The sequence below is a fragment of the Juglans microcarpa x Juglans regia genome, chromosome 2S (genome assembly GCF_004785595.1).
Source record: "Juglans microcarpa x Juglans regia isolate MS1-56 chromosome 2S, Jm3101_v1.0, whole genome shotgun sequence".
In the NCBI taxonomy this organism is placed as follows: Eukaryota; Viridiplantae; Streptophyta; class Magnoliopsida; order Fagales; family Juglandaceae; genus Juglans; species Juglans microcarpa x Juglans regia.
The window spans coordinates 30,047,312-30,056,783 of NC_054597.1; the positions used below are offsets into that span (position 1 = coordinate 30,047,312).

At 35.1% G+C, this 9,472-nt stretch overlaps 1 protein-coding gene across 3 annotated transcripts; it reads right to left on the reverse strand.

Moving 5' to 3' along the window:
• Positions 1–203: 203 nt before the first annotated feature.
• On the reverse strand, positions 204–7,500 carry LOC121253081. Of its 3 annotated transcripts, XM_041152975.1 has the most exons (8): positions 7,145–7,497; positions 6,712–6,879; positions 5,038–5,284; positions 3,758–3,943; positions 2,655–2,840; positions 1,322–1,507; positions 681–949; positions 204–558 (listed from the first exon to the last, which is right to left on the reverse strand). In XM_041152975.1, exons 1-8 carry the CDS (start codon positions 7,406–7,408, stop codon positions 370–372), a joined length of 1,695 nt encoding a protein of 564 aa, XP_041008909.1. In that variant the 5' UTR covers positions 7,409–7,497; the 3' UTR covers positions 204–369. The 3 variants fall into 3 exon arrangements, with proteins under 3 accessions (XP_041008909.1, XP_041008911.1, XP_041008910.1); XM_041152977.1 differs by lacking the exon at positions 2,655–2,840 and having other exon boundaries at positions 7,145–7,500; XM_041152976.1 differs by lacking the exon at positions 3,758–3,943 and having other exon boundaries at positions 7,145–7,498.
• Positions 7,501–9,472: the final 1,972 nt, after the last annotated feature.

The window sequence follows — 9,472 nt, forward strand, 5'->3', positions numbered from 1 at the left end:
AAATTATCGAGACCCAACTATTCGGTGAGCAGCATTTTTGCATAAAATTTGCTCCCATCTGACACTATCACTGACCCAAAACCCTTGCAGTTAAGCTGCGACAAGTTTGTCCTAGCCAGTAGCCACAACCATTCTCATTTGTTCACTCAGCTCGACTGGATCAAATTGATGATGGCAACTGTTGTTTAGAGATGTAACCGTGCTGATCAGCATTGAAAATCGAAATCTGATGAATGATACTGAAGATGAAATGAAGCAAAATCAACAAAGTGATGCACTGGAGTTTTGATATAGGTGAAAGGGCGTTACAGCTTATATAACACACCAAGATTATATGAGAATATAGGTAATTGAGAGGGAGATCAAAATTTAACCACGTCTTCCTCTTCCCCCCTCCCTTTCCTTCCACTTTCCCTTTTCCCTTCCCCTTCCCCTTCCCCTTCCCCTTCCACCCCCTCCGTGTCCTGATGCACGAAACCTATCGTCATCTCTTGTATAATTAAACATACTCATTCTCAAGTCATCTGCCCCTGCTGCTTTATGTGGACCCCTTTGTACCTGACAAGTAGCAAATAATGACATCAAATATTGGGGGAAAAAAAATCCGGAGCCCAATATGAAAGGCCATTATAATGACTATTACGCAACAATAGAAATAAATATGAAGGACAGATGCTGACATGAAAATCTTCAGAATCAAATTCGTTTTGAAGCTGCCATGCAAGCTTCTCGTCACGACGAATGTCTGGAAGCTCATCTTTCTTTAAAGGCTTTCCCTCGGCTTTTATCCTTTCCCATTCATCCAAAGTGAAAACAACTGGCTCTTCTTGGTTCCCCTTTCCCCTATGTCTTTGACCTTTGGAATGTCGACCATCCCAGCTTTGATGATTCATTTTCTGGAGTAGTTTCTGTGCAGCAGCTTGATTTTGAACAGGGACAGACTCCACCACTGCACCAATATTTAGATTAGTTTGACATTCAACATGGTAGATCCACTAAAAAAAATCTTTTCTTATTCTAAGTTCAATAAAGATTTTAAGACTCTTATCAGGTAATCAGTCCAAAATGTATGTTGACCAGTCTGTACATGTAAACCAGGAGAATCGGGAATTTGATTTACTACCCTCCCACATTAATATCCAAGTTGTAAAACACCACCCTTCCCAGCCCAATGTCCCTTTTCATCTTTCTCCTAGAACATATGCCATGTGTGCAAACTCATGCCACCCTAGTTTCACTAAGAAAAGAAAATTGTAGATTAGACAAGAAGCAGAACAAAAGTGAAATTGCAATCAAAGAATCCTAAGAAACAAAGTTGCACCTTCTTTTGGTCTTGTTTCAGAGCTGCTTGGCTTTTCTTCAGTCCTCTCTGTAACAGAAGATGTTTTGGGATTCCTATTCATGTCAGTTAACTTATCAAGGTTTTGCTGCCTTCCAGTTGGCATAAAATCAGTATTTCCAACAACAGCATTAGGCCCATGGCTCTTGGAAGTAGATCCAGCATAATCTGAAAATCATCAACTTTGTCACCATGTCTAAAAATTAACAATTAAGCACAGTCTTCAATAGCCCATCTAAAGAGTGCATGCTAACAATAATCTAACCTCTAGCCTCTAGGACACATCTCCAACAATACACACACACACATGTATTTGTGATATGTAAGGAAATTTTTCTTCAAAGAGCAAAGGGGCACAACCCAAGTACACTGGAAGTATGCAACATAACTCCCCATTATAAAACCCATTAATAACTTTTTTTCCTGTAGCTTTGGCTTCACTTTTTGATAGGTAATCAAGAAATTTTATTCATAGGAAAAGAAGGCATGCCCAAGTACACAGGATGCATACATGAGAAGCATTTGCTTCATTTATATATTTCCACGAAGATCTTCCTTGTTTCAAATTGACACTTGCATTTGTCAACTACGACAGTCTGTTTGTCAACTACAGTGGTGCAACCATCGTAAATACAACCAACATATGAATGGACTAAAGGTGTGTTTGGCAAGTGAGAGTATCTCAAGTACTCTCACTACTATTCTTTACTTCATTATTACTTTTCACCTACTTTTCTACTATTCATTACTTTTCACCTATTTTTTACTACTATTCAATATTTTATTATTACTTTTTCATTACTTTTTCACTACTATTCACAAACATTCTCAACACTTCTCAGGTATTCTCACTACCCAAACCAAGCCTAACTCTTACTTGTGTTGAGTTTGTTGCGTATTTGGTTGGACTGTTGTGCAAACCAGCCTCGCAAAGTATCATCGATACTAAATGTTATCATAAGTAAAGTTATTTTTGTGATGTATGCAAGAGATCCTGTTATTAAAATCTCACATATAATGTTCTACACAAAACACAAACTTGTGTGCAACCATGAGTTTTTTTTCAAACCATAAATGTTGCACTTTCATGTCAAAGTGGTAAAGGGAATAATTGGAGTGGTGTGGTTCAAATTTTCAGTAACCTACTTTTGGTCATAATGACCCTTTTCATCTTTCTCGCTAAGAGCACATGCCATGGGTGCAAACTCATGCCACCCCAGTGCCACTAACAAACAAAAAAAATTGTAGATGAGATAAGAAGCAGAACACAAAAAATGAAATTGCAATCAAAGAATCCTAAGAAACAAAGTTGCACCTTCTTTTGGTCTCATTTCAACGCTGCTTGGCTTTTCTTCAGTCCTCTCTGTAACAGAGGCTGCTTTTGGGTTCCAGATCATGTCAGTTGACTTATCAAGTTTTTGCTTCCTTCCATTTGGCTTAAAATCAGTATTTCCAGTGACAGCATTAGGGCCATGGCTCTTGGAAGAAGACCCAGCATAATCTGAAAATCATCAACTTCTGTCATCGTGTCTAAAAATTAACTAGTAAACACAATCCAACCCAAAGGGTGCATTATAACAATAATCTAACCTCTCGGACACAACTCCCTATTATACATACATACATATATACATGCATACGACGTAAAGAAAATTTTCTTCAAAGCGCAAGGGGGCACAACCCAAGTACACTGGAAGTATGCAACATAACTTAACTCCCCATTATAAAACCCATTAATAACTTTTTTCCTGTAACTTTGGCTTCACTTTTCGATAGGGAATCAAGAAGTTTTATTCATAGGAAAAGAAGGCATGCCCAAGTACACAGGATGCATACATGAGAAGCTTCTGCTTCATTTATATATTTCCACGAAGATCTTCCTTGTTTCAAATTGATACTTGCATTTGTCAACCACGATAGTCCGTTTGTCAACTACAGTGGTGCAACCATCGTAAATTCAACCAATATATGAATGGACTAACTCTTACTTGTGTTGAGTTTGTTGCGTATTTGGTTGCACTATTGTGCACACCAGCCTCACAAAGTATCATCAATACTAAATGTTATCATAAGTTATTTTTGTGATACTGCAAGAGATCCTGTTATTAAAACCTCACATATAATGTTCTACCCAAAACACAAACTTGTGTGCAACCATGAGTTTTTTTTCAAACCATAAATGTTGCACTTTCATGTCATAGTGGTAAAGGGAATAATTGGAGTTGTGTGGTTCAAATTTTCAGTAACCTACTTTTGGTCATAATGTCCCTTTTCATCTTTCTCGCTAAGAGCACATGCCATGGGTGCAAAGTCATGCACCCCAGTGCCACTAACAAACAAAAAAATTGTAGATGAGATAAGAAGCAGAACACAAAAAATGAAATTGCAATCAAAGAATCCTAAGATACGAAGTTGCACCTTCTTTTGGTCTCATTTCAAAGCTGCTTGGCTTTTCTTCAGTCCTCTCTGTAACAGTGGCTGCTTTTGGGTTCCAGATCATGTCAGTTGACTTATCAAGTTTTTGCTTCCTTTCAGTTGGCTTAAAATCAGTATTTCCAGTGACAGCATTAGGGCCATGGCTCTTGGAAGAAGACCCAGCATAATCTGAAAATCATCAACTTCTGTCATCGTGTCTAAAAATTAACTAGTAAACACAATTCAACCTAAAGGGTGCATTATAACAATAATCCAACCTCTCGAACACAACTCCCTATTATACATACATACATACATACATACATACATACATATGACGTAAAGAAAAATCTCTTCAAAGAGCAAGGGGCACAACCTAAGTACACTGGAAGTATGCAACATAATTTCCCATTATAAAACCCATTAATAACTTTTTTCCCGTAGCTTCTGCTTCATTTATATATTTCCATGGAGAACTTTCTTATTTCAAACTATCATTTGCATTCATCAACTACAATGCTACAGCCATCACAAATACAACCAACATATGAATGGACTTAACTCTTACTTGTGTTGAGTTTGTTGCATTTTTGGTTGCCCTGTTGCACAAACAAGCCTCACAAAAGATCATTGCACTAAATTGTATCATAAGTAAAGTCATTTATGTTATCCATGCAAGAGATCCTTTTATTAAAATATCTCACATTTAATGTTTTTTTTTTTTTTTTTATATAAGTATATCTCACATTTAGGCCTCGTTTGTTTTCAGAAAACATCTCATCTCATCTCATCTCACATCATCATTACAACTTTCCCAAATCCCCACACAAAATAAAATAAACAATTCAACTTTTTCAAATTCCAAAACAAAAATAATATTAAAAAATATATTTTAACAATATTTTATTCAACTTTTTAACTTTAATCTCAACTCATCTCATCTCTGAAAACAAACGAGCCTTAATGTTTTACCCAAACACACAAACTTTTGTGCAACCATGAGTTCTGTCTAGGTAATTGGAACAAATACATTATTACAAACCATATATGTTGCACTCATCATGTCATAGTGGTAAAGGGAATAACTGGAGTAGAGTGGTTCGACTATTCAGTAACACAAAATGCAACACAGACCTTTATGTGATTAATATACAAGCATATCTGGAACAGCCATTCAGTAACCAAATTCAAAACAACCAAATGAAATTGAATGACCCAACACAGGAGAGAAATAAATGAAAAAAAAAAAAAAAAGTTATTAAGCATTTACTTTGAAGACTGACCAGAAGATTTTCCTTGCTGAACAAACCGGCATGAAGGTGCCCTAATTTGCAGCTTCTCGAATGGAGGAGGGCCTCCTGTATCACTTTCCGGTGATAGTCTCAAAGATGACCGGGAGAAACCTGAATATTTCTGGTTCATCTGCCATTCTTCATAGAGTGGTTGAACAACTCCTCCTAAGAAGGATAACACTTTAGGATTTAAACAGACTATACCACTACGTATTGTAGCTTTATCTTCCAAACGGACCTGCCAACCAAATTGTAACTAAAGGTTAAAACATTAACCATAAGAATAAATATATACAAGAAAACACAGTTTTTTATTTCTTGGGTACATAAGAACTGCTTGATCATATAAAAAGAGTGAGCCATGTAAACATCAAATTAAAATTAGGGACATCAATCAAGGCAAACAAGGTCTTAACAAATAAAGAAATGCCATCTCGTCAAGGACTTGACCAGGTAATGTGATTGGATCAAAATCATCTAAGACTAAAACCTTTTTTATAGGTAAAACCTTGATCTCACCTTCTTTCAACGGCATAGTAATCTTATCTAGACTGACATGAATCCATCTCTGCCAACAATTCTCCATACCTAAAAAGTTCCTTGACTTCAGAAATGCCAATACAAGCAAAGCACTTAACCCACATTTTCAACCAAATTTAGCATGTTACATACATCCAACAGTTCCATCCACCCTCTCTTACACTGCCAATTTGATTTTCTGCACCTAATAGGCATCCACCTGGATAAAAGTGAAGCAGATAACTAGGTAGTTTCACAACCTTAACCACACCTAGGTAAACCCTAATGCCGAGGAACCATCACAAATTTTAAGAACTCCTACCAAAGTCTCAGCATTCACGTTGAAGGGCTGGTTTGGAGTCTGTGCAGGTCATAGGCTCAAATACTGCCCAGCAAACCAATTCAACAGAAGTTGACCACATTCACCTGGCATCCTCCCCCTTCTTTGCCAAGAGTGACAGATTCAGTCTAGGCTGAGCTCAGTTTTCCCCGCAAGAAAAGTAGTGGTCGTGTAATGAAATCTCTAGAACAGCCCTAAAATTATTAGGAACTAGAAGTACAAGAGTCTGAGGCTCTGACCCAATTCCCTCCCTTGTGCCTAAGCTTTGTTCCCCACGTCTCTCTCTCTCTCTCTCTCTCTCTCTCTCTCTCTCTCTCACACACACAATTTCTCTCACAATCTATCATCAAATCCAAATATTAAGCCAACTTCATTTCAACTATAAAATAGTCGCCGAGCCCAAAAATTAAAACAAAATTTTGACTAACTTCAATTTCATTTTCGTTCAAAACTTACTGCAGTTCAGGTTATGGGTCCAAACCATAATCCACCAAGGACTCCCAAATCCATGATCACAATCCCTCAAAATTTTTTATAATCCTTTCTAACACCATTGCAAACGTATTAATTAGCCGCTCAGTCATAAACTCAAGTCTCTGACACACTTATAACGCACTTATAATCATCACTTGCTTCAATATTCCACAATTGCTAATGAACTAGTAATTACACAATGAATTATCAGTGGAATGCCTACATTTGTTTCTGTGAGAGATCGGCTAACCATATAAAAATAATTCAATAAACTAGCATTCTCATTACTTCAAAGATATAAATAAGTCGTTTGCAAATAAAAAAGAGACTACCTTAGCTCCTGGAACAAGGTCGTCTGGAACCAACGGGACAGGAGCGAACTCTATAGCTGTTATCTCGGTGTGCCCATCAGTGAGACCTAACTTTAGGAGTCGCCGACTACTTGAACTTCGTGAGACATCCTCAATGCTGCTTTTTGTTATGTCTCTCACTGAAGATACCTGCCAAAAACAAAACAAAAGCATCACTGGTCGATTCACAAAGTTCGCAGCCAGAACAAAGGTCTCACTTGTTTGCCGAGGAAACGAATACACAACTTGTACGTGAATATTGTATTTTTTTGTTTTTGGCAGAAAAAAACGACGCAACATAGAACACTCAATTTTTTCTTTTCTTATACCGTTCTCTCATGTTCTCTGCAACTAACGGAGACTAAAGAAAATTCACAAGAAAGAGAGATAGAGAGAGAGGGGGGAATGTTATTGCCTGAAGGACTTTGGGACCGAGAATATGGGAGGACTTGCGGTTGCGAAGAAGCGAGGGGTCGGGTAGGGACTTGTCTCCGATAGATTTAAGATCGGTGTTCATGAGCTCAGACTCCACTGAATCCACCACGGTAGAAGCATCATCGGCCAAAGCGGAGTGGATCATGATGATGGCCTTCACAAGCTCAACGTCTCCTAAACACCATCCTCTGCTTCTTAGGGTTTCTATAACAATCGATTCCGAATCGGTGGATCTCTCTTCCATTTCAGCGCCACTGTGTCTCTGTCTGCGATCTATTGAAATTTGATTCGGAGGGGGTTTTCTCTTCTTTTACGATATCAGTTTGGTCCGTACTATGCTCACAAAAATGGTCCTTCCTTTTTCGAGAGAGCCGTACTGCTCATAACCGGCATATCCTACCCATCAATTTCAAACATGTCATTTTACATTCGTATCCTATTTTACTTATAAATATATCTAGAATCATTTTTATTATATAGATAAAAAAATATAATGATATATTTATAAGTAAGTGTATAATATGTGAAACTTATGTCTAAAATTTTTCTTTTTGAGAATAGTTTATTATTTTTTTAAAAGAAAATATAAAATCTTCTATAATTTATTTTATTCATTTGAATATTTTCTATCAAAATAGAAATTTGGTTTTTGTGAGAAAATCTTTACATTTAATTTCTTCGAAATAAGTTTTGTATCCATGTTTGAATTCTTATGAAGTTTAGGCCTCATTTGATTACACAGTTTAGATAAAATAAGATGAATATTTTGTTAAAAGTTAAATAAAATATTGTTAGAATATAATTTTTATTTTAGAATTTAAAAAAATTGAATTGTTTATTATATTTTATATAAGAGTTTGAAAAAATTATAATGATAAAATGAAATGAGATATTTTGAATATCCAAACCGAGATGATCATTGGTATTTTATTGTTTCGAGGATTTTCAACTAATGTTTTCATAGGTATAATGAAAAATTGTGATATTGGTCACCAAAGAAAATTAAATTTTCAGAATAAAAAATGACTTGTCAATTGACAACATCTCAATCATTGCAACTTTTTTTAAATTTTCATACAAAATATAATAAACAATTCAATTTTTTTATATCTCAAAATAAAAATTATATTAAAAAATTATATTATAATAATATTTTATTTAACTTTCATCTCATTTGTGTAACCAAACCAGACCTAAACTTGGTTATGTTTATCATGCTAAAGTGGGTTCTTATTCAAGTTGAACTATTGAAAAGGTGTGAAACTGAATAAGATGCCATGCTATATTTCGACAATGTCCTGTTTGGCCATCGAAACCCATAGCAGAAAATAACCGATATTTTAGTTCATAATTAGAGCATCCCTTTGGATTTCCCATAAAATTTCCTATAATTTAACTAAAATGTATATTACCTAAAAACATTTCTTAAATTTTACTCATCTTTCAAAAACTTTCTACATTTCATTCTCCATCCCTATCTCTATTCTATTAAATAATATTTATCTATTATTTCTTTATTTTTTTTCTTCCACTTCCATTTGCAATCTTAACTACTAATTTTTTTGTCTTATTATCTTCTATTCAAATATTACATTCTACTAAATACTTATACGATTTTGACTACTGAATACATTATTATTTTTAAAATCGAAATATGTATTATAAATATGTATCTTTTCTTTTTAAATGTCCGATTTATTACTTTTGTCAATTCAACCCAACATCATTCAATTACTTTCAATAGTTTCCCTTCCATGAAATCAAACACCACAAATAATTACATAGGTTGAAAGAAGATAAACTATAAGTTGAATCACACATTAAAAAAGAGATAATTCCAAAATTGAGAAAAATAAAACAATAGATCTCATATTCCATAAACCTGAGCTTAATTAAGTATTTCATTTAATGATGAAGGATTCTCACTTTTAACGCATTCAAAAGCATATACAATGTCAAGACCCAAATTTCCTTTTCTTTCTCCTAATTTACACAGCAGCCAAGCATATGGTACACAAAAATGGTACATATTTTAAGTTTCAAGCAAACCAAGAGGCATATATTGTATGATATAAAGCATTAGAAGCCAATACATGAAGGAAAAGGAAAATCATCATAAAAGCAAAAGGGAAAAAAAATACATCAGCTATTCAATTTCTTCTTCTTTCTGCAACTAGAGATTTCCACAGTAAGCAAACAGTCCATGAAGGAAAATGAGAGCAAAATCAAAACGATCTCACACAAGCACAACATAAAACACAATTTTAATTCAATAAATCTAACTGGATTTTCGCGGCAACCAAACAGC

Coding starts and splice junctions, on each gene's coding strand:
- LOC121253081 (XM_041152975.1), bottom strand. CDS start 7,408: ATGGAAGAGAGATCCACCGATTCGGAATCGATTGTTATAGAAACCCTA. Junction 5,285..6,711: donor ACCTTGTTCCAGGAGCTAAG/GTAGTCTCTTTT, acceptor TTTGGTTGGCAG/GTCCGTTTGGAAGATAAAGC. Junction 1,508..2,654: donor TGAAATGAGACCAAAAGAAG/GTGCAACTTTGT, acceptor GATGATTTTCAG/ATTATGCTGGATCTACTTCC.